We start from the raw sequence: 24,829 nt of genomic DNA, 5'->3' as shown, positions 1-24,829 counted from the left end.
CATGATAAATCTAACAAATGGAAAAAAATTAACACTTAGTTGATCTCTATTTCCATGTATTATTCTTCGTATGGCTTGCTGTTCTTGTCTAGCCATGTGATACTCAATGTAACATGAATACTAGAATACAAAAGAAAATGATTATGTTTGATTCCTTCAACTACTATAGGAGTTATCTTGTTGTTTTTGTCATCTTTGTTCCTCATGTTGTTGTAGTAGTCTTCTTCATTGCAATCGATGTTGCCATTGTTTTTTTGGTTCTTTCCCTTTCCCATATGTAGTTGTTTTTGGTGGTCTATGTTTTGTAAACTCTTCAAACAATTTACAAAGTTGCTGATTAGTTGGAAGCGATATTTTTAAATAGTTCAATTAGAATATGTTATTGTTTATAGTTGTTTTCTTGCAATGCTTAATAGTTGTTTGTATTTCACCAAACATCGTCGTGTTTCCTTTTTGTCACAAAAATGTTAATCTATTACTTGTATCTTGTAGACTGTCATCGTGTTTTTTGTTAGTTGTTGTTACTATATTTGTTTATATTGGCAAGCTCAATACTTTTGTTTCTACAAAAATCATTGAAACAAAAAGCAAAATTAATTACACAATTTCAAGTTACTGTATAGTTATAACCATAATAGTGTTTGAGATTCAAGCTCGATAAAGCTAATGCTTACAACGGTTATAAAAGCATCGAACTTATTACATTGAGTGTATCTTGTAAAGTATTTTTATATATCAACTACCTTAACACATGCATTTGAATAAGACATCCAGGTTTTATTAGATGTAATGTTAAACATGGTCGGATACAACAAATTAATAAATCATGGTAATATATATATATCCAAATGCACACAAGCTAGGTAGATTCAAATTCAAGGTCATCAAACATGAAAATCTAACACTATGTAGAGGTTGTGCATGAACAGCAGCTTTGGCCAAAAACTTCTGCTTGTTTCTTGTTTTTTGTTGTAATTCCTTCATAAAATTTTCCTACAATCTCTAGTCTAGAATTGAACACTACTTTTGTGTGGTAGATGGGCAATGGAAGACCCATTTTCTGTGTATAGCAGCTTCAGTAGCTACACTTTGCCTTTCATGATTTGTGTAGCTCAAGGGAGATTCGTAATTCACATTATACAATGTTACAAATGCCTAAATTTGCAAAACTAGTCATAGGAGACCACAACCTTTAGGAAAACTCTTGCAACTACTTTTTGCACACGACATTTCAGAGCACACTCCACACTGAGTAACATCATAGAAGCATGAGTCACTTTGCAAATTAGGTAAGTGTAAGCACATGAGTTGTCAAATCTCTTTTGAAAATCTCAAGAAATGGTAACAATTTTGACAAATGGGTTTAATTAATTGGCAAATTTCAAACTAGATATATGTAGATTAAGTGCAAAACCAGAGAAGTTCTTTATATTTCTTTAATGAGAAATACTACAGCAATGCACTAAAGGTTTGCCTCTTGACTGTAATGTTTTATGTCATGATATCGAGCATACAAGAAAGAAAAGAAACCTCATTATCACTAGGAGTGTTTCAACCACAAGAATAATGCTAGTGTCATATCAATGATATTCATCATTATCTTTATCTTGCTCATAAAGATAATTGTCATGACATGTAGAAGATATTGTGGATTGTTTGGGTAATTGCGAATTTTCTTCTTTAAAATTTCCTCAAAATAATAAGAAAATGGGTTATTTTTCAAAGTGTGCTAAAAATCAACATTGTCTCTTGTAAAAAATGCTTATTTTCACATTTTCTCAATTTTGTAAAAAGAAAGAGCACATGATACATTAAAAGAGGCTCTTAGACTAGCCACTAAAACATCTCACCCTTGGGTTCGAGAAATGCAATATAAAAAATAAACATTTTTTGGGCTCTAGAAAATAAACATCTTTTAACATAAAAAGGCATTTTCACTTCTTCAAATGCCTTACTACCTTATCCCTTCTCAAAATGCTGTAATGCATTATGTACAAGGGAATCATACGATCATGTAAGGTTAACCAACCCAAAAGTAGTCTTGTACTAGCAAAATATTGCCCCTTCAGGAAAAAGAGAAATGACAAAGTTGAGATGATAACAAAAGAACAATATGAGAGATAGATAGATAGATAGAGATAGAGATAGAGAGAGAGAGAGAGAGAGAGAGAGAGAGAGAGGGAGAGAGGGGGGGAGAGAAAGAGAGAGAGAGAGAGAGAGAGAGAGAGAGAGAGAGAGATCTTCCAAGATAGCTTCTTGGAAAGAAATGTGTCACCAAACGTCGCAGTCAATTGAGAGTTTGGTTATCAGTGGACTCATGATGTTCAAAGGCACTATATTGCTAGCATCTTGCACCATATACTGGTAACTACACTATATGTGTGCACAAGCTCGCCTATCACCAATGCCACCTAGTAGAACCCATGAAGCCACTATTTGCCCCAGCCCCCTCTCCAAATGGCAGAAGCCTAAAGTCACCCCCGAATATGTTGATTCTCTCGTTCACAAACCTCTCTGGATGGAACTTAGCAACCTCCTCTGAGTACCTTAGATTGTTGGCTATCCCACATTCGTCCACTACTAGCCAACTGCCTGTCAGTGGGTTGTATTCTTGCATGATAAGGTCTTGTGTGGAACCACCATGGGTACCATCATTTGCCTGCAACACATTTCCATGATCATGGCATGTAGATATGGTAGCTTGCTTATGCTCGCCCATCTCATCAGCACACCTTTTCCTAGAATGTCCTCTAGCTCTTGATACATATTCCTTTGAGATTCCTTTGAACCTCAAGGTGGTTTAGTAGCTTGGTTTAGTAGCTCTACAGTGCCCCCTTTCAGTAGCTATATCATTGTGGCAAGACCTGAAAGATAAGGGGTGGCAAATCCCATTAAAGAAAAAAAAACAAGCACCCCGCCTACTCTCATGACATAAATAATCTCTGCTCACTCTAACCTCCTCCATTTAAGTTTTGAAACAAGGCTAGATCATTCTTCTTGCTAATATAGCCATTTGATTGAGCATCAATGATGTCGTCAATACTAGTTTTCTTTGCGGTTATTATTTCCCTATGCACACATTACACATCATGAGACGACGAAAAAAAGATGCTTACCATTCTCACACAAAAGCTAAAATTTAGCAAGAGTGGGTTGGTGCCTATATTTATGCTCCATGATGAAACCATTCTTGAGCATTGCATGCCTACAGAGATTGGCCTTTCTCATGAGTGCTCTCAAACATAGCCTCATTAAAGAAAAGTCTTGGTCGACTCAAGTGTTTGAAGCCCATGACCCATTGACCATGTTAAGTTTGTAAGTTCTACACTTACGCTGCCTCTACTGCTACAAGTACTCCTTCAAGCTCATCAAGTGATGGTTGTAATGCTACTTCTGGAACAGCTGCCTCTTCTACTCCCTTCTACTACAGGTACTTTGCCTCCTGCATAGGATTAGATTCAGTGGGATGGTTGTGATGCCAAAGCACATGCTTTGATTGCTCTTTCAGTTAAAAGGGTGATTATCCCTCATATTTGGTCTTGCAAGACAACAAATCAAGCGTAGGGTCAGCTTGCATCCTTATATCTGGTGTGGAATGAGGCGAGGGTTGCCTATCTCTGCAAGAAGTTGAAGGACTTGAAGCTTGAAGAGGGTGGTAACATGGATGCCTATCTTACCTTTGTGAAGGATTTGAAAGAGAAGGTTCCATTACAATACTCACACTTCATAGAGGCAAGCAACAAGCAACCAGCTTGTAATAAATTAGTAGCTCATGAAAGCTAGAATAGCAAAAAATCGTTCAACTCTTCAACACAACATGTTGTGCTAGAGGCAACCAAACCATAGCTTCCCATAGCCACATAGTTTCCCATGGCCTTAGCCGATGATACCTTGGAATGGTACCTAGACTTGCTCATAGAAGAAAGATCCACATGGGCACTGCTATTTGAGCAGTTCAAAAGAAGGTTTTAATCCAAAAGGCTACAAGATGAACCCATCCTCCAACTAGGAAATATGGAAATGCACAAGAAAGAAAAGGTCAGAACATACTTAGGAAGAATGAAAAGATTAATCGCCAAGTGTCTTCCCCATCTTGATGAGACAAGTACCTTATTACATGATTCAATGAAAAAAGTCAGCAACTATTCATATTTTAGCAAAGCCCATGAAGCTACAATTGACATCAAGGACAGCATGATGCCTATAAATCAATTCATCTCACGATAAGAAATCTTCCAAGAAGGGAAGCACTTCCACCAAAGATTGCACCACTAAGAATCGAGTGGAATCCTTGGCCTTAAGGGTGAAGAAAGAAATGATGTAGGCCATAGATCAAAAGTTGCATGTCTCTCAGCCACCACAGTACCCAAGAAGAGAGAATGTTTGGTGCCCACACTGTATGGCCGACCACATGGCCAATGAGTGCCCAATCCTGAGGAACATACTCAACCCACCACAAGTGGCTCAACACCCAAGGCTATGGTGTTCCATTGGCAATGTTGTAGGCCATGATATAAAGACACGCTTCTACAATATGAGGGTTGCACAATCTCAACTCCAAGAGTACCAATAGGTTCTAATCCCAATATATAGGCAACAAATACTAGCACCCCATGCACAGGTACCATGGCTCAATCCCATCCCTATGAGGGCACAAGTTCTTCTACAATTGAGAAATCATGAGTCTTTGGAGTATCCTTAAGCCCCCAATCTTACTCTAGTAGTTCCAGTGCAACAATCCAACCTAAAGAACTAGAACTGCAATATGAGTATCAAATAGAATACCCCATGTACTACATGGATGGTGCCAAAGGACTCATTTTGGTGTATTCTAATCAAGTAAGACCAACCACATATTGAGCACCTATCAAGTGTTTCAGATGTGGAGAAAACCATCAGCTTCTTGACTGCCCTCACAAAGGTTGGCCAAGTACCTTCCAACCTGTGCATAGAGATTGCGGAGTTAAGCATGTATGCATGGATTTCCTACTTAGATCAAAGCCTCAACTATCCTGTGAAGCAAGGATAGATGTACCCCTTGGAATCATTAGCATTGAGAGTCAAAGTGTGGCAACACCAAGTGTCACATCCCAACCTGTACTAGTGATAACAATGAAGCAGAAGGAAGCAGCATGGCAAAAACTAATTTTTTCTCAAAAAGAAAAAATCCCAAAGTCCACACAAGCCTTGCCAATATCAAAACAAAGTGTGGCAACACCAAGTACATCTTCCCCTAGTTCTCTTCAAGAAGCAAAGGAAGTCTACCCCAATGCCAAAGTGGAGAAATCTCAGTATCAAGCCTTGAAGGAATGGGTAATACATTAATTGGAAAAATTCAAGGAAAACCAAAGAGCAACAATTGAGAGCATGGAACCAACACTGCACAACATCAACATGGTGATTAAATCTATCACTAACCCAAGAGTAACGAATCTACATGCAACTCGTCCCCAACTGGATGGAGCCACCCTAGCTAGCTTATTTAACTACCCCATCAGGATGCCAATGGAGCCACCCTAGCCAGCTTATTTAACTACCCCATCAGGATGCAATGGGAACCTTATTGAGAAATTGTCCTACCATGTGGGAAAATTTCAAGGGTTGGATAGAATTGGCACAATGTTTCCCAACACATAAAGAGGAAGAAAAGGCTATATTGGTAAAAATTTGGTGCTAGGGATGACATAAAAAATGTAACTATCCCCCTAGATGCATAAAGCCTTTGGCTAATACCCTACAATAGTGGAAAGTTGGGCTGAAGTCAGCATTCTTGCAAAGGATCTCTAGGAAGAATGGGTCCTCCCACCAATGAGGAATACCACATTCAACCTACGAATTGCCAATTACACTAAAATGAAGGTACTAGGAATTGTTGACAATGTGCCAACAGAAATTATGAGAGTCAAGTTCACCATACAATTCACGAATCACCATACTGGATCTTCTTGAGTCTCCAAGGATTGACCGCATACTAGATATTAATGGGAAGACAATGGATTTGGGAGGCATCAGTACTCCATGATTGGGGTAGAGATAGGATCATAATCTGAAGTCATGATACTTCTATGAAAATCAAACCCACTATACCCAGGAATATTGATGACACTTCTTCGACCATAGCCACTAGTCATGCATCACTTGAACTCAAACCCATATAAGGTGATAGACAAAGTGATATAAACAAGTGGATACATGCATTGGCCACAATACACATCCAATGCTGCAAGATGTGGACACACAAATGATACATCTAGAACCACCAATCTGGGATGAAGAATTAGCGATGGTGGATGTACCTATCTTCATGGCGGACATAGAATGGGATAGTGATCCCGAAGAGACCATCATTGAAGGCTATGGTGAAGATTTTGATTGGGATCAAGAAACAAAAGTGGAGGATGCCACATTAGAAGGTCAACGACTTGCCATCCTTCACACATTGATGGCAGTAGAGTATCCCAAGTTAGGTCCTCCAGCAAAAAAGTACAAAAGATAGTTAAGAAAGAAGAAAGAGGGTGTACAATGCCAAAATGCAAAGGTGGACAACTTCAATGATTTTGAAAGGATGCAAGCTAGAGTAGTAAAACTTTACTTAACCAAGCCTACGCAAGTGCAAGAACCACCAAAATTACAATGGGACCCAAAGGGCTTGAGGGTGCATGCATGATAGAGGAACCACTCTTTGAAAACAAAATGCCCATTGAAAATCTAGCACTTGTCTCCTAAAGCAATAAGGTTTGTAAGTTCAAACCTAATGTGGATGAAGATTGAGCTGGATAGTACTCACAAAAAAGAAAAGCAAGTAGGTATCGATTCAACAGATCAAGACTCATCCAGAGCAAGTGGTAGCACCAATATCAATTTCAAAGCTAATGCGTGGATGAAGACTGAGTTGGATAGTACTCACAAAAAAGAACAGTAAGTAGGTATTGATCACGAGGGATTCACTAGTAGTAATAAGGAGATGTCACTTGTGTGCAATAAATATATGAAAGTTCCCCTTATCTACCCCCTATTTATGGAACCTTACCTTATAAATGTACCTTCCTTCCCTTATATAACCCCCCTCCCTTACACTCACATGGTACCATACGATAAACCCTAGTGGACTCCCCGGGGTATCGATTCAAAAGATCAAGACTTATCCACAGTAAGAAGTAGCACCAAAAGTCAGGTTAGCACCCCATAATGCTATGAAAGCCTTAGGGATGTATTTCAAAAATTATATAAGGGGAAACACAACAATAGCCATGCTTAGACCCATCAGGGAATCAAAGATCAAGGAAGCAAAAGGACTAGGGGAAAGCCCAATTTATGAGGGACTAGCCAAGACCAAAAAATTAGATCTTGCCTTAGAAGGAGAAGAGGAAAATCCTTTGTACATCAGCAAGCAACTCACTAAAAAGGAAGAAAAAGAACTAAAGTGCTACCGATGGAATGCAAGGATTGCATGGCTTGGTCTTATAAGGACATGAAAGGGATGTTCCCAATGTAGTAGTACACACCATACCAATTAGGGAAGGATCCAAGGCTAAGATATGTGGACCCTATAGGAAAAATCCAAAGTATGGAACCCATGTCTTTGAAGAACTAGAAAATTTATTGAATGCCAATTTCATTTATGAGATCAAGGAGATTGAGCACACCAACTAGGTGTCACCGATTGTGATTATCCCAAAGTAAAAAAAGAAGATGAGAATGTGTGTGAATCTCAAAAACGTTAATGCAGCCACAATCAGAGATTATACCCCCTACCATTGACAGAGATAGTTTTGGAACAAGTAGCAGGGTCAGAAATATACAGCTTCTTGGATGGGTTCATTGCTTACAACCAAGTACAAATTGCACCTCAAGATCAGGAAAATACATCCTTTTCCATAGAATGGATCATTTTCGCATACAAAGTAATACCATTTGGCTTATGTAATGCCACAACCACTTTTCAAAGGGTCATGTACCCACCTTCAAGGAATTTCTCAACAAGTTCCTACAACTCTTCATTGATGATTTGTGCATACACTTAGGCACAAAGGATCACTTGAAATGCCTTGAAGACATAATAAAGAAATGCAAGAGTATGGAATCTCTTTAAACCCTCTCAAATGCCATTTCTTGGTCACACATGGAGTAGTCCTAGAACACATAGTCTCCTGACATGGTATTGCTACCGACATGGACAAAATCAAGATCATCATGGAGTATTCCCCCCACAAAATGCAAAGGGTGTCCAAGTATTCACGGGCCATGCTTGATACTATAGAAGGTTCATAATTAGGGATTCCATGAGTGCAAGACCCCTTTATAACTATTGGTGAATTTCATCTAGATAGAAGAATGTGAACAAGCATTCGAAACCCTTAAGTGGAGATTGGCCTCCTATAGTTATGGCTCCAAATTGGGATAGTGAATTCCATGTGTATCATATGGTTCCAAATATTTAGTAGGGAGTGTGCTATATCAACTTGGCAAGTACAACAAAGGCTACCCAATCAACTTTGCAAGCAGGTGGTTAGATCATGCGGAGATCAATTACACTACCACTGAAAGAGAAGCTCTAGCAATGGTCTATAGTGCAAAGAAATTCCGACATTATTTATTGTCCATTTACTTTGTATTTTACATAGATCATCAAGCCCTATTGTATCTTGTGAATCAACCATGTACCACCAGTTGAATCACCAAATGGCTTCTACTACTCCAAGAATTCATTTTCAAGATAGTGGTAAGGAAAGGAGCTTAGCACTACATTGCAAACAATATGTCATGATTGGTGACAAGAGTAAAAGCCAAATGGACTAAAAGATTACCTGCCAAATGCATCTTTGATTCAAATTGATGCTAGACCCAAATGGAGTGCAAAAATCATTGGGTATTTAATGACAGGAAGACCACCCCTTGAACTAAGACCAGTGGAGGCAAGGAAATTAAATATAAAAGATTCCCCCTCCCAAATAATTGCGGGTCGAGCTATACAAGATGGGCAATGATAAGATTCTAAGAAGATGTGCTATGCCACATGAAATTATGCCAATAATAAGAGAAGCTCGTGAAGGCATAGCAGGAGGACACTTTGTAGGGGAAGCATCAACAAGAAAAATCCTCCTAGTGGGATACTGGTAGCCAACCCTTTGGGCAAATGCTTACGACTATGTCAAATGATGTGATGCATGCTAAGAGCAATCAAACCAGCACAAAGATTTCAACCCCCTAACAATAGTTACTATGCTTAGCAACCATTTGGAAAATGGGGTATTGATTTCATGGTACCCACACATCTAGCCACAAAACACAAACACAGTACATCATTATCGCCATAGACAATTTCACAAAGTGGACTAAAGATAAAGTAGTGAGACAGGTAGATGCCAAAAGCATAGTAAAGTTCTTGTATTAAAATATCATTACACAATTTGGATGCCCATTGAAATTGTGTCAGGTAGAGGCACACATTTCATCAATGGGGTAATCCAATAACTTTTGTCTGGATTTATGGCAATCCATAGAAAAATCACACCCTACTATCCCTAAGGAAATGGACAAGTTGAGTCCACCAACAAAGTACTATGCATTGTCCTCACCAAATAGTGGAGCCCAAGAGATCTAACTAGGTAGAAAAGATTAATGCAATCTTATGGGCATATCAAACCATTCTAAAGGCCGATATAGGATTTACAATTTTTGAATTGGTGTACGGCCTTGAAGCAATGGTCCCACTAGAATTTGTAATACCAAGCCTATAAATAGCACTACAACAATACATGGGAGACCATGAGTCACTCAAGGAAATACTCTATCAATTGGAAAAGCATACAGAGAAAAGGTTAGTTTCCTATCGTGCCATGACAACAAAAAAACAAAGAAGGAAGGTATCATTTGACAAAAAACTTAAAGATAAGGAGATTCAGGAAGGTGACCTAGTTCTACTATACAGTGCCAAAGTCCACAAGGGCAAAGTCAAATATCTAGGTTAATGATCTTATAGAGTCAAAAATATGAATCCCATTGGAGCTACACTACTAGAAACAATGGATGGAGTCCAATTCATCTCAACAATCAATGAGAGCCAACTGAAATGCTACCACATCACCACGCATAATAAAGATTTCAAAGCCCCACATCTTCCATAGCTAGCACTATATTGTAACACGAGCATTCACTAGGATATGTATGCCTTCACACATATAGGTAGCTATTGGAGCATCAATGGAAGCATGATGTGGACACATGATGAAGAAAAAGCATATCTATTCATATGAGAGATGGCCAATATATAGGCACTAGTTACACTCCATGTATGACATCATATGTGAGCTCAGTAGAGCATCTAGATCCACAATCATCTCCATGAATCTCTCAATCAGGTCCATGATTCTCTCAATCACACCTACTAGAACCTTTTACCACCTAACCTGGTCACTCTAACCATCATGTGGTGACACACAAACCTTGTACCCCTAGGTACACCCCATTACATCAATTTGTCCTTCATTCCCCCCCACAAAGTGATGACCTCATCCCTGAGTAGTAGTACATAGGATGCTCCATGGCTTGCCCACCATCATGTGGCAACACACATGGCCCCAACCTGTGACTCACTCCTAGGACTCTTAGTTTACACAACTAGAGGATTGGACAATGACTATGTATGGAAATACCCATGGGTCCAACAAGATAAAAACTCAAACAAAGGACTAAAAATCATTTAAGGATGGACTATCCATGGTAGAGAACCATTATTGACCACACACAAACCCTAAACCTAATGTGGAATGTCTTCATTAATTTATTGAAATTGAAAGGTATCCTTTGGGGATGCCTCTCTTGTCCTTTTCAATAGAACCTGGAGTATCAAACTTGATCATCATCATGTCTTTAGCAAGTCCTTTGATCACTAGACCTTCTGATGTATTGTCCTTCATAATCTTCTTATCATGCATCCAAGAACATATCTCCATAAAAGAATCACTAGCTAGTATAGCTAGTATATCACCATTAAAGCACATAATGTCTTCCTTGATCTTCAGATCTATGCTCATCAAATCACTACTCAAGTGAAGCACATAACTTTTCACCATTACATGCATTTTAGGCAAAGCCAAGTAGAGAACCTATGCAGAGTATCCATCATAAGATATATTGCTTAGACCATTAAGTCATCTTGATTCGCATCTGAAGCTTCCATGGCGATATCAATAGCAGATTTCATATATCCAACCTCAATGACTTGCTTTCCACTTAGTAGCTGTCTTGTAGCTTCATTATCCAGCATCGAGTATTCCATTGAATGTAGCACGGTTACAAAAAATATCTCAGGTCTGAAATGACCAACGCACATGACTAGGAAATCAAAATGAAGCCACTCTTCTTCAATCTCCATTTGAAGTTGTCATGCAATTGCCAAACATTGCCACCACCATTCTCTTCTTCACGTGCGAAAGCTGTACCATTGTTCCCCCATAAACCAATAAAGCCAGTATTGCCTGTGAACCTTGATCTGATTTCCATAACCTTGCAATTGAACCAAATTCTCTCCTTTAACTGAAATCTCTCTACATAGCCTTCCAAGTATTCTATGACTTGTTCATTCAGAGGATTGAAAGGAGTGCCCATAGGCCAAGGGAAGTCTGAAAATCGGTACCCATCTCTAGGCGACTGTAGCTTTGTGGTGGCACAAGTGTACTGCCAGATGCCACCAATACAATCTCGGGCTTCCAAGACTGTGGGATTGATTCCATGTTGCATGAGGTGCTTGCAAGTAGCAAGGTCAGTCGTTCCTTCCCCGACGATGCACACTTTTTGGTCGGATAGCGGCACTAGATCCTCCATTGTGATATCTAAGCAAGGGAGTGAGGAATCAAATTATGGGCGTTGTAATGCGAGTTGGTAGAAATGAGCAGAGGGAAAAATGTGGGATGTCTAGCAACTAAAAGATTTCTCATCCTAGCCATGCTAGCTATATAGTGTTGCAAAGACTAGTAGAGGGTGCAAAGGCTACTAAAGATGAGGAAGAAGAGTCTAATAGGGATGATGCCACATGGTAGCACAACCTAGCTAGGATTCTTCGGCTATGGTGTCTTCCATGGCTCTGATACCATATGTTGGAGCATCAATGGAAGCATGGTGTGGACACAAGATGAAGAAAAAGCATATCTATTCATATGAAAGATGGCCAATATATAGGCACTGGTTACACTCCATGTATGGCATCATATGTGGGCTCAGTAGAGCATTTAGGTCCAAAATCATCTCCATGAATCTCTCAATCAAGTCCATGATTCTCTCAATCACACCTACTAGAACATTCTACCACCTAACTTGGTCACTCTAACCACCATGTGGTGACACACAAACCTTGTACCCCTAGGTACACCCCATTACATCAATTTGTCCTTCAATAGCTTCAACCAATTTCAACCTAGGGCTCAGAGGAATTCCTAGATGCCCTATGAACTCCCTAGTAAATTAAGCATATAGGAGGAATTCCCGCCTCACTCATCATGCATAGTGCACCCACACATTTCAAGCACCACAAATAAATTACACAAATAAAAGCCCCAAGAGATACTTGCATTGGTGCACTCACACATGGCACCCTCATCACAAAAGAGTAAAATGCATCAACCACTCACAAAAGAGACATGCACTATTGGCACATGGCACTATTGGAATTGTTAGACTGGGACCTAATTCATGTGTGAAATGCTAGGTTGAAGATAGCTTGCTAAGATGGGAAAAGGCCTACAATGCCATCGACAAAGCGACACCAAGACAAACTACCCAAACCTCATCATCGACAGTCCTCCCCGAATCACTGACCTAAAAAAGGACATAGGTTAACACCAAAACAACCACATTTGGTGGTTCTGGACAGTGAGACAGTAATGAAAACATAGATGTAACATACCATGGAGATATGCCTCAAAACCTAGGAACCTTAGAGTCAAGAGAACTAGAGGCAGAGCCATCAACTATGCAGGATGTAGGCACAAAATAGCTTGATGCCCTAGCCAACAAAGAGCTAGAAACAGAGGGAACATTATAGCTTATATGGCCGCGAGTCTCAATGTTCACCATGTCAGCCTATGTATGCAACTTCTTCATTCAAGGGTTCTAGGGAATATTTTTGAGAAGCTATAATCACTCTTACCAACACTTGCTATGATAGAATACATCATTCAATCCATAACATCATATAAAAGCAAAGAGTTTTGGAGAAGGTTAAGTATGGCATAGTAACATATAATTAAAAGCCTTTACAAATCTACCTTAGTAGATCAACAATGAAGGAAGCTTTCTCATTCTTAGCAGCACAAGATGAATATCCAATGAAACATTTGGATGCAATATTCTCAAAGATTTAGGACTGGTTCCCACCTAACACAAAGTCACAAAGCAAGGGAATACGCCATAATATGATTTTGGACCCAGTATGCAAGAGGCAACCAAGTTTGTGGTTGACATTTTCAATCATACAGGAGTGAAAAATTTACAAGTCAAATAAAACTCTTACACTTTCTGGTAGGGGATTGGGCACAACACATATCCTTGCTACTAACAAATTATGTATCCACTATCCATAATGGCAAAAGCTACATTGCTCATCTATCGGCCATTATAATTGGGTTTGCAATACAACAAGAGGAAGCCTCTACACCCCTCTCATACTCTCAATGCAAATGACATGGATGGACAACAATCTGAGTAGATTCCAGAGAATGACAATGTAGATCTCTACCAAAGAATTATGTAACTCAATTCAAAGTTGCTACCATAATAGATTGAGTCAAGGGAAGAAATCCAAGAGGGAGCCACACCACATATTGAATTTACAAGTGGGCCAGATAGTGTGCCTCTTCAAGAATCACAAGTCAATAATGTTGTTGGCTCTCCGGCTCTAGGACCACAGCCCCAAACCATCTCTAGTGACACTCTACAATAATTAATTACAATAAAAACCTATCAAGATGATCAAATCCATGCCACAATAGACATAAACAATGAGTTGCAGCAAAGTCTCAAAGAAGATAAACACCAAATTCAGCACTAGAGAAGGAATGCATAGCATCAAGGGAGACACTTGTGAATGCCAAAGAAGAATTAGATACTCAAGAACAAGAGATAATCCAACTTCGTGCGCTTAATGATCAATTAACAACAAGTCATGAAAAATGACAAATGAGTCATGAGTTGTTGTTTGCAACACATTATCTAGATTTTTTTCTACTCCTAAATTTTAATCAATTTTACAATATTTGGTAACATTAAAGAGAACTGATTTCATAAATTTTGCAAACTAAGTATACTTTTGATTTTTTAATAAATGTACATATTGCTAGTTTAAAGGTGCAATTTTTTTTGCTTTTCATGTCAAACAAAACAAATATTAAAACCAAGTCAATGACAAGATACAATATTTAAAGATCTACTAGTAATTCATGCATGACTATGAAATGTATAATACATCCTTTACTTATAATTACCAAAATATGCTTTATTTTTTATAATAAATTAAGCAATTTTATCTCAATCATTGTAGCTCATTCCAATATTTAAATTAGAGCATATTTTTTATGTTAAGATAAATAAGTATATGGATTCCATGATCATAGAAGAGGTTTATTGAAACTTAAAATGTCTCTAGAATTAGATAGTAACTAAACTATCTAAATGGTCAAAGTTTAGAGAAGAAAGTAATAAAATCTATTGTCATTTGGACCAAATGGTTCAATGGTCAATATTTATATGGTAGTAAGTTTTGACTTTAATTTATTTGATCTAAGCCATCAAAAAAATATAACTTCTAGTTTATTAAAAATAAATTCTAAGTCATGAAGATAGCAACAATTGTTATTTAAAAATAATGATGTGAACTTGCATTATGGAATCTGAAATTGCGTGATGGATTGATATTTCCCTCGACGAAGTGAAATTTTTTGTCCAAAAAAAGGAGGAAAAGAAGCGTTCCAAAATGTGTGAAATTACACTTTCATCCAATGAAACTTTTAGTGCCAAAATTTTTTGCCGATGAAAAAATAATCGTTTGAAAATCTCATCGATGGAAAATTTTTCGTTTGTTGGGAAATAGTTGATGGAAATTTTTTCCATCATCAAAATCTAGATTCTAGATTCCAAGGGGATTCTAGAACCCCAAATTCCATTGATAGAAAAAAGAATTTCGCTAACGCTGGGTTGAGATTTTCGTCCATGGAAATTTCAATCCGTCGACGGAAATCTCAGTCCGGCATCAATAGAAACTTTTTTTCATTGATGGAATTTGGTGTCCAAAAAAAGGAGGAAAAGAAGCGTTCCAAAATGTGCGAACTTACAGTTTCATCCAATGAAACTTTTAGTGCCAAAATTTTTTGCCGATGAAAAAATAATCATTTGAAAATCTCATCGACACAAAATTTTTCGTTTGTTGGGAAATAGTTGATGGAAATTTGTTCCATCATCAAAATCTAGACTCTAGATTCCAAGGGGATTCTAGAACCCCAAATTCCATTGATAGAAAAAAGAATTTCGCTGACGCCGGGCTGAGATTTCTATCCATGGAAATTTCAATCCGTCGACAGAAATCTCAATCTAGCATCAATAGAAACTTTTTTTCATTGATGGAATTTGGTGTTTCAGAATCCACTTGGATTCTGGAATCCCAATTTTGATGATGGAAAAAATTTCATCGATGGAAACGTTCCGATGGATGAAATTTTTTTCGTCGGCAAAATGTTTGGATGAGTCTTTTTTCATCGGTGGGAAATTTCGCCTCATTAGATGAAAGTGCAATTTCACACATTTTGGAACACCTTTTTTTCCCCTTTTTGTTGGACAAAAATTTCACTCCATCATTGATGGAAATATCAATCCGTCAAGTAATTTCGGATTCCAAAATCCAAGTTCACATCACAACAGCTTGGATTGAATTAAGTAAATTGATATAAGTTAAAATTGTCACTATTTAGATAAAAAATATACTATTTGATCCAAATAATGTCATATGATAAACGTCTTTAGTTGTATTTAATTCTAAAAACATCTTTACATTCTAAAAACCTCTTCTATGGCCATGAACTCCATATGACTACCTATGTTAATATTGAAATATTCTTAGATTCAAGCATTTGATTAACACTATATTAAAAAGTATATTTTTTTAAAGACAATGCATTCCTATAGGTTTATGGATAGCACATTACATACAACATGGAGTTTGGAAATATATATTGATACAAAACGTATACTTGAGGGTAGCGTTGTTACTTGTATGGAAGTAATTGGTATAAAACTCTTTTAACAAAAGCTCTCAATGGAAACGTCATGATTTTGTTGTTTGCATGATTTTGTTATGACTCCCTACTAATTGCCAAGACAGCCAAAAGTAGCTCAACACTTAATAGTCTAAAGTTGCCAACACCTCAACACTGGTAAATATAAAGAAAAGTGCGTAGAGCTGCAAAATCAAAAGGTAATAATTTCTAAATTGGAACTTCAACTCCCAAGTCAAGCCAATCACAATGTAGAGGAGTCAGGACAAGATTTGTTGCTACAAAGAATCACTTCATTATACCAAGATCTTGTTGCAGTCCTCAAGCAAAAGGATCACCTCGAAGGAAGAGTATGCATTCATTGGAAACACTTGCAACTAAAGATGCTACATGCAGTATCTACTCTTGATTGGACCACACCAGTGCGCACAAAGACTCTCTTGGATATATACTAGAAGATGGATGAGGATGAGGGAAATGTGTTCTATCTCTCAATGCATGCACATCTCATATGGTTAAAGCCGGATGCAATACTTCTATATGAGTGCTTGATGGGAAGTCCTCCTCTTTAGGTAGTAGCCTGGACTCCTACCCTTACTACAACAATCACCATCGAATTCCCTAGGATATAATTCGAAGATAAGTCCTACAGTGAAGCTAACAATGCCTACCAAAAGTGACCAAGATTTGCCTGAGGAGTGTGTATTCTACCTTCAATCTCATCTCCCCTATCTTGCCACTCTCTTTTCTGATCTTCTCACATCCCTCCCTAAGTCCAGTAACATCCTTCATACCTTTCTAGAAATCCATGCTAACCCATATTCCTTGCCATGCCTCTTTGTCCAAGTCTCTCAACAATACCTCCTAATCTAGAATCTAACTCCTATCATCTAGTAACAACTAGATTTTTCCCACTGCTTGAAAACCATTCCCTCGAGGACTATCAAGTCGCTAAAACCATTTGCCCTACCTGTCCTTCAATTTCCATCAACATCCCTGCTTCCCCCTTCTCTACTTCACTTCTTGCTTCCACCTCATGTTTGTCCCCTATTGCCTATTCCTCTCCCCCAAGACCAAATATTGAGTTTCAAATGGAAGGCACCATCAATGATTCCATCAGTGCGCTTCACGAAGTGGATAATGTGAATCGAACACCCTCAGGGAGTTGAATAAGAATATAGATAGGATTCCCATGCCTGGTAGTCCCATATGAGATTTTGGAAGCAATGACCAGATATGCAGTCAAGAGGAGGATGGGATCCCTCTAGGATTTCCATGCACATTCGCCAACAAGCATAAATCACTCTAGACATGTTAGGGGTTAGTTAGGCACCTATAACTAGCTCTAGTCCTAAGTAGTACTCTTAGGTGTTAGTTGTCATAGTCAATGTACTAAAAATACTTATTCACTTATCTAAATGTAACTTCTATGCTTGTGCTTATGAGTCTCTATAGTGTAATGAGATTCAGAGATTGATCATATTGCAATGATGCTCTGTTTACTAGTTCTATACTGATGTTTTGCTATGATCTGATAATGATGAATATAAGGAGACACATTTTGATCTATATCTACTATTTTCAATGCACAATTGAATAATTATCTGTTCCAACTTCTGTCTGATATAGTCCCGACTCTGTGTCTGAATACTTGATGGGAAGTGTTTGTATGAAGTCTAACGTAGAAGTGCTCTGGGTATAACCACCTTGAACAAGAGATCAGCAACAAATTGGAGCCACAATAGACCAAATCTTCTAAGAGAAAACAAGAAACACTCATTAGAGCCTTGGACAAACATGCGTCATAGATGCAAGGTAGTTATGAAAAAACACTTAAGGATAGCACCAAATACACTGTTGCTTTAGTAGTAATCTTGGAGGTATCCCTCACCATTGATGACCATCTACCCATGCTCAATTTCGAGCATCATAAAGCTGACGATTGTGCCTGAAGAGGTTTTCTTTGAGATATGAAGATCATGATCGAGAAGGACACATGCAATGTTGTGTCGTAAAATTCTATGAATTTGCCAAGTTAACTTAAGCCATAATGATATGGTAGGAAAAGGGTTTCTATGGGTAAAACTAATTCCCCATGTTAAATACCATAATATTTGGTAAAAATGTGGATTTTTTATCATTTTCAACCCTTAAATGCTTCACAAATTCTTTTTTCCCACAAAATCCCTTGACCTAAAGAACTCAATAGCTTTGTGCGAAGGGGGGGGGGGGACACATGCCACCTTGGCATTGAATTTTTCCATTTCCCATAGAACTACAAAAATGTCATAAAGCCCTTTAATCACACGAGAATATTAGGGCATTTTTACGTGTTGATGGATTTTTCATATTTCACAACAAAAATAGGCCCACTTGACATTTAATCTTTAGGAAGGTAGCTATATGGAATGAAAAGAAACTCTAGCTTGTCCTTTAGCTGCATGCTTACTGTATAATACTTAGATCTAGGGGGGGTTGAATTTGCTTGGATAACCTTGAAGAGTAAATAAAACTCCACCAAACATGAGATCCCTGTTGATGCTTGTCTACCAAGTTGGGCAGATGATATGGTCATCCGTTTGTGCTGGCTTCCAGACAATTCATAATATTTTAACCATGAAAATACGCTCCTTTATCAGTAAGCAAAGTTGGTCCAATTGGTATCAAACTTGCAACGTGGGGAGCTATGCTCGAATCCCATTGCTAGCTATCGTTGGATTTGGATTTTGTTTAGCGCCTAAGAGAGTGTTTTTCGGAGCACGGTGAGTAGATGCATATGTAATTGCACACACAATTTTCCATTGCATCCGTCGACCTCAGCGATGGTGGTGGATAAGTGTGAAACCCCATTACAATAATCCAAGGCTAGAATTACAATGTGCTTGAAACTAATAGCATGGGCTAGGCACAAAAATTCACTCCCAAAAACATTACAATGTGCTTGAACTAAAAGCTTGTTCACGTAACCAGGCTAATTGCAAAGCCATGGTTTTCCTTGGGCGACCCGGTTCCTTTGCAATTGGCAGTTTGCTGACCAGAGAGACAAGTTCTGAGGGTTGCAAAGGACGGTTGTAGGCAGTCACCCGTAATGATGAGATTGATCGAGAGGAGGGGACCATCTGGCAACCACCTAGAAACCTAAGTGTCATCATTACCCAAAAAAACCAAGGATGAGAGAAACTTCTGCCTCAAAATAATCTAGGGCTAACATAACAATGTGCTTGAACTAACAATCCAAGGCTAACATTACAATGTGCTTGAACTAATAACCACATAAACTTCTCATGACTTCCAGTTATTCACATGATTCCATGAACGTAGATGAGCATGATTGCTCCCATGACCAGTGATGAGATCTTCTTTCCATGAGAGAGCGCAATCTTCATGGAGAAAACCGAGAAAGAGTTCATGATGAAAACCCACAAATCTTTTCCTCTGTAATCATCACTTGTTATTTTAAATCATCAGATTTTCTTTTGCATGAGAGAGCACAATCTTCGTAGAAAACCCAGAAAGAGTTCACGATGAAAGTGAACAATGACGTTGAAATGTCCAACAAAAAAGACGCGCTTCGAGAATATAGACTGCAGACTGCAATGTGCCCACCAATACCTTGTCAAAAAGTCACCATATGCCACAAACAGACTCTTCTTGCCTCTTAATCTCAAGTACAATTCCTTTGTCCGCAATACCTGCCTCTTATTGTTAATTACGATTTCGTTGTCCACAGTGCCAACTACAGTTCTTTTAACCAAAAATTTATCTAGGCGCGTTAAAGTAACCACATACCTTAATTGGTTAGATACATACCGGGGCAGACGAGTAGACCAATAAGGAATCCATCTTGTTTTTTTTTTTAAATTATGGAATTTTGTTTTCACGAAAAACAGAAGGCTTGGAGGTTATTGTTATTGGGGTCCTATTGCAAGAAGCTGGACATTTTCTCCTTCGTTCTGATCTCAGTTCTGGTTTTCTTTCATGTCTTAATTTTGTGAGAGTTTGAGAAACTTCAAGCCAAGAAGGATCCTCATCACGCTCACCAACACCACATCGGAGCAGCAATTGCAGCGGCTGCCGTAGCGATTGGATCTCTGCACCAGCACCATCATAAGAAAGTCGTGGAAAACACGGCCCAGCATAGCTACTAGCTGATCGACACCAGCAGCCGCACGGCAGTTTTTGAATTTCCAGTATTTACCCATTTCATGGACGCGAGAATCTTGGTTGCCAAGGTCGTTTTTTGTGTAAACAACCTTTTGAGGCAAGGAAAATGCATTTCATTGCAAGTCTAATACAGCTCAACCGCCTTTCCACTACTCAGGTCTAAATGATTTTCTCACACACAACAAGAGCAGGATCGTGAAAAACTATCTACTTAACAAGAGAGCGATAGAGAGCGACATATATAGAGAGAGAAAGGACGAGTAGAGGAGCAAAAGGAGAGAGCGCAAGTTTCCGAGTCATTTCACAGATTTTACAAAATCCTTACATTCTCTTTCCTCCCTGCCCCTCCCCTCGCTCCTCCCCCTGCTTGCCTTTCCATCTTACGTTTTCTTGAGAAAATGGGTCTTATATTTTCGTCACCTTCTTTGTGATACTCAAATTCATCGTTGACAACGTAATCATTCTCAGACGCCCCCTCCACCTTTCACGTTTACGCACAGCTCCTTATTCCCTTTGGGCAGGCCTTTTGAATGTCATTCAACTTGCTTATTGGTACGTGCCAAGCCAGATCGAGACAGAAATAGGAGTAATTCCCATAGTGGAGGGCACTGTTTCTATGGCCGGGATGTGGATCTCTTTGGACAAGGACAGGTAGTCCAAGATTAGATACTATCGTTTTCAACCTTGCAAACCATGAACATCTGACTTCGACTCTTATAGGGATCTACTACAATGATGGGGTCATAAATTTTGAAATCTCAGGTTGCTTGCTGGAATTTCAAAGTTGGCTGAAAAAGTAGAGAGACAGTTGTAAAATTAGCTTGGATAAAGAACACAAGATTAATCCAGGTACTCTCCATCCATACCCCTCTCAACACTTTCCAAACTTTGAGACCAGACGGTGGTGAACGTGACCATTGGATTGATTATAGAAAAAGGCTGAAACTCAGACTGTACATTGAAAGACTTCCTTATGTACACTGTACACCTTAGCCAACAGGCTATTCTCTTGTTTCTGGGGTCTCCAAGGGGATTCCAATCTGTGCCTGCACATTGATTGTCACTGTTTACAAGCACGAGAAACTAATGCTCTTCACAACATAATTTTGTACTTGAACTAAGACAACTTCAATTCATTAAGTCTGCAAATATTTATTGATTCTCTCTGAGATGCAAACAGAAGCTGAGTTGGAGCAAGAAAAAACTGTGCACAGCTGAGTATGTGGGATTGAACTTCATGGCCTGATTTCTGTTAGCAACGAGGGCTATAACAAAGCTATGAGAGGAGATCAATAGCTTGCTGTAATGCTGGCAGTGGGTGGCTGCTTAATGGAGCAAGAAGGCTGGCAATTGGTTGGCTATAGGTGGGCTGGATGGACATCTGGTTCATGAGGTGACATGTGCCATGCACCAGGGATGAATTTGCAAAGGTGGTGTCATCTGTCCAAATGTTTGGGGTCTATATCATAGTTACCAGGGAACGGGAACGTTCTGAAATTTCAAGTGCCAGAACGGGAACGTTTCGGGAAGGGGGAACCGGAACCGGAACGCCATGTCATATGACACATCATCAATTCATATAAAAATATACCAATTATGAAAAGAAAACCACTTTTAGTAGCTTTAAACTTTCCATTTCATCTTTAGACATTTAAAAACACTCTTAGAATACTCAAAACTGATATGTACACATTTGCAATGTGAATAAAGAGTAGCAGACTGTAGAATACTATAGATCCGAGAGCATATAATATGCAAAATACAAAAAAGGGAGGCCATGCCTCGAGCCTCTGAAGGCCTCAATACAAAATAGGGCTCGATCAAGTACATGGTGTATAGAAAAAAAGAGAGCCAGCCCTAATGGTCTGAGGGTGGCATAGTAATGGAGGCCTCTCAAATTGATCTTGGTCTTGGGCCTCATCATCCTCATGCTCAGGAGCATCCTCTACTGCATCACTATCGGAGTCCTCATCAGGTTTAAATCCAAGATATGGTTCAGGAGTGCACTTTACCCTGAACTTGTTAAGTTTAACAAATACAAGATCATTTGCCCTCTGAACCCCAAGCCTGTTCCTCTTTTTCAATTCCAAAATTGCTTCACAACTGCTCATCGGTGAAGAGCTAGCTCCCTAGCTGAGTATACGAATGGCCAAACGCTGCAACAATGGAGCATCTGCCCTATAGTCCTCCCACCAAAATGAACGGAGGAAATCTTGAACGCCAAACCAAACAACCCTTTTCCTTGCCTATAATATGACAACTCCTCCTGCACTTTTCTCCTATCATCTTGACTTGAGACAAGCCATCTCAATATTTTTCCCATCCTTGCACCACCTCTTTAACTGTTTCTTGCCCCTTCTCATGAAATTACGGATCGAAAACAAAGGCTGTAGACTCCAAAGGTGAATGATATCTTGTCCAGCACAGTCGCCGGGATCCTCAACTCCTCCTTCCTCCAAGCATACAAAGCATCTATACTTTGAATTGTCTCAATCATCCTATCCATCCCTTCATACACTTTCCCAATACAAGGACCATCTCCATCAACAAGTCTCAACATCAAAGGAATTGGCTTTGTAACCTGAAGCAAAAAGCGAACATCATCCCAAAAGAGGTCATCCAAGACAATGGACTTAGTCTCTGAGCCCCTGTAGAGTTCCGTCCATGCCATGCATCCCACTCAGTTCTTTTGAGGGGATAACTTACAAAAAATAGCCAAAATGTAGTGATGGTGAGTGATGAAAGATACAACATGATTACCAGAATCCACCCAATCCAAATTACCAATATCCTTCAAGAGATTATTCAACCCATGTGCCATGCAAGAAGTGAAGGTAAGGTGAGGGTACTTCTCTTCCAAAATCCTCCATGCTGCCGTGTTGGAGTTCTCACCATGAGAAACAAACTGAATAACCTTATTTTCCCCCACATACTCAATGGACTCCATCCAAATGCTAGCCAACGTCTTGGCTAACTTTCCCTCCTCTGAATTATCAATAGCTTTAATGAAAAGCTGCCCCCCTTGGAGTATGCAATGATACCCTGAATAGAGCGGCTCCTAGTATCACTCCATCCATCTCCCATCAATGTGACACCACATTTCACCCATATGTCTTTGATGGGAGTCAAAGCTTGCTCTATAGCAGTCTTCTCTGTTGCCAAAACTGTGGTGCGTAGGGCCTCATATGAGGGAGGAGTGTAAGATGGTCCAAAGGCTGCAATCTCCTTTACCATATCAATGAAGGATTGTGGGCCTTTGCTGTGGGTACATCTGCTCCATAAAAAAATCGGTCCACTGCAGCATCTACCTGTACCCTCCTGCCAAGATGCCATGATGCCACAAGGCTAGCCTACGCGACTCTCGAGGTAGGGGCTGATGAAGCGGGAGCATGTGCCTGTGAAGCTGTACTCCCAAAGAAGGAGCTAGAAATGAAAGCAGCAGGAGAATGTGCTGCATGTGAGGATGCCCTTGCTCGACCTCGAGGATCAAGAGCCTTCTGCCGTGCTTCCTCAACGTCCAGTCTATCGGCAAGTGCCTGCAAACGTGCCATCTCTGAATCTGGAATATTCCCAGGGCAGCAGTTAATGTTTCTCCTCTTTACTTGCAATAAGTGATGTTGAACTCGGTCTGAGCCTCCAGATTTTTCATCTTGGCAAAATTTGCATCTCGACCTGCGGGCTCCTCCTTTTGACTTCTTGTAGAGGCTTCCAAGCTCACTTCCTTCCACCACGGAGATTTGTTGTCTTGGTTGATGCCATGGGGAGGAGCCATGGAGAGAGAAGGGACTGATAGAGTGGGCTGATGGCTAAAGGTGGAGAGAGTGGAGAGAAGGGGGCTGAGAGAGTAGGCTGAAGGAGAGAGAAGGGGCTGAGCCTTGAGGGAAGGGAGAGGGCTTGAGCCTTGAGCCTTGAGGGAAGGGAGGGGCTGAAGCAAGAGTAGATGGAGCAAGGAATGAGTAGATAGAGGGAGGAGGGAGTAGATGGATGGAGGAGGTGGATGGAGGGAGGGAGGGAGGGAGTAGATGGAAGGATGGAGGGAGGGAGTAGAAGGATGGAGGGAGGGAGTAGTTGGATGGAAGGAGGGAGGGAGGGAGTAGTTGGAAAGCTACTGGATGGAGGAGTCAGGCTGCTGAAGGAGGGAGAGAGCAGGCGGAGGGCTGGAGGTCGAAATGGCGGAAAACAAGCCGCCACAGCTCGTGAAACAGGGTTGAGGAGGAAACCCTAAACCCGAAATGCCGGGTTTAGGTACGGAATGGGTTCCGAGTACCCCGGGACGGGGTTTTCTGGTAACACCCTAGCTGGAACGTTCCAGACAGGTTCTGGGGGGTTCCAGGGTTCCCTCTTCTCTGGAACGGGGTTCCACGCGTTCCGGATGGGGGAACGGGGTTCCCAGGTAACGATGG

The 24,829-nt window shown here is 39.7% G+C and overlaps 2 protein-coding genes across 2 annotated transcripts in view; one reads left to right on the top strand and one right to left on the bottom strand.

Annotated features, from left to right (window-relative positions):
• Nucleotides 1-11,140: 11,140 nt before the first annotated feature.
• LOC147879708 (putative flavin-containing monooxygenase 2) lies at nucleotides 11,141-11,826 on the bottom strand. The gene is made up of 2 exons (XM_087371440.1): nucleotides 11,489-11,826; nucleotides 11,141-11,315 (listed from the first exon to the last, which is right to left on the bottom strand). Exons 1-2 carry the CDS (start codon nucleotides 11,824-11,826, stop codon nucleotides 11,141-11,143), a joined length of 513 nt encoding a protein of 170 aa, XP_087227566.1.
• An 8,400-nt stretch (nucleotides 11,827-20,226) lies between these two features.
• GEX3 (gamete-expressed 3) overlaps nucleotides 20,227-24,829 on the top strand; it is a 131,876-nt gene continuing 127,273 nt past the window's right edge. Inside the window, exon 1 of the mRNA XM_087371439.1 lies at nucleotides 20,227-20,494. The gene's annotated coding sequence lies outside the window, so the exon portion shown is untranslated. The remainder of the gene's footprint in view (nucleotides 20,495-24,829) is intronic.

Source organism: Dipteris shenzhenensis, chromosome 33, assembly GCF_047967505.1.
Source record: "Dipteris shenzhenensis isolate YYH24624 ecotype China chromosome 33, Dip_SZ_1.0, whole genome shotgun sequence".
Classification (NCBI taxonomy): domain Eukaryota; kingdom Viridiplantae; phylum Streptophyta; class Polypodiopsida; order Gleicheniales; family Dipteridaceae; genus Dipteris; species Dipteris shenzhenensis.
Note: the sequence above shows the minus strand (reverse complement) of the source record. Positions and strands in the feature narration are given on the sequence as shown.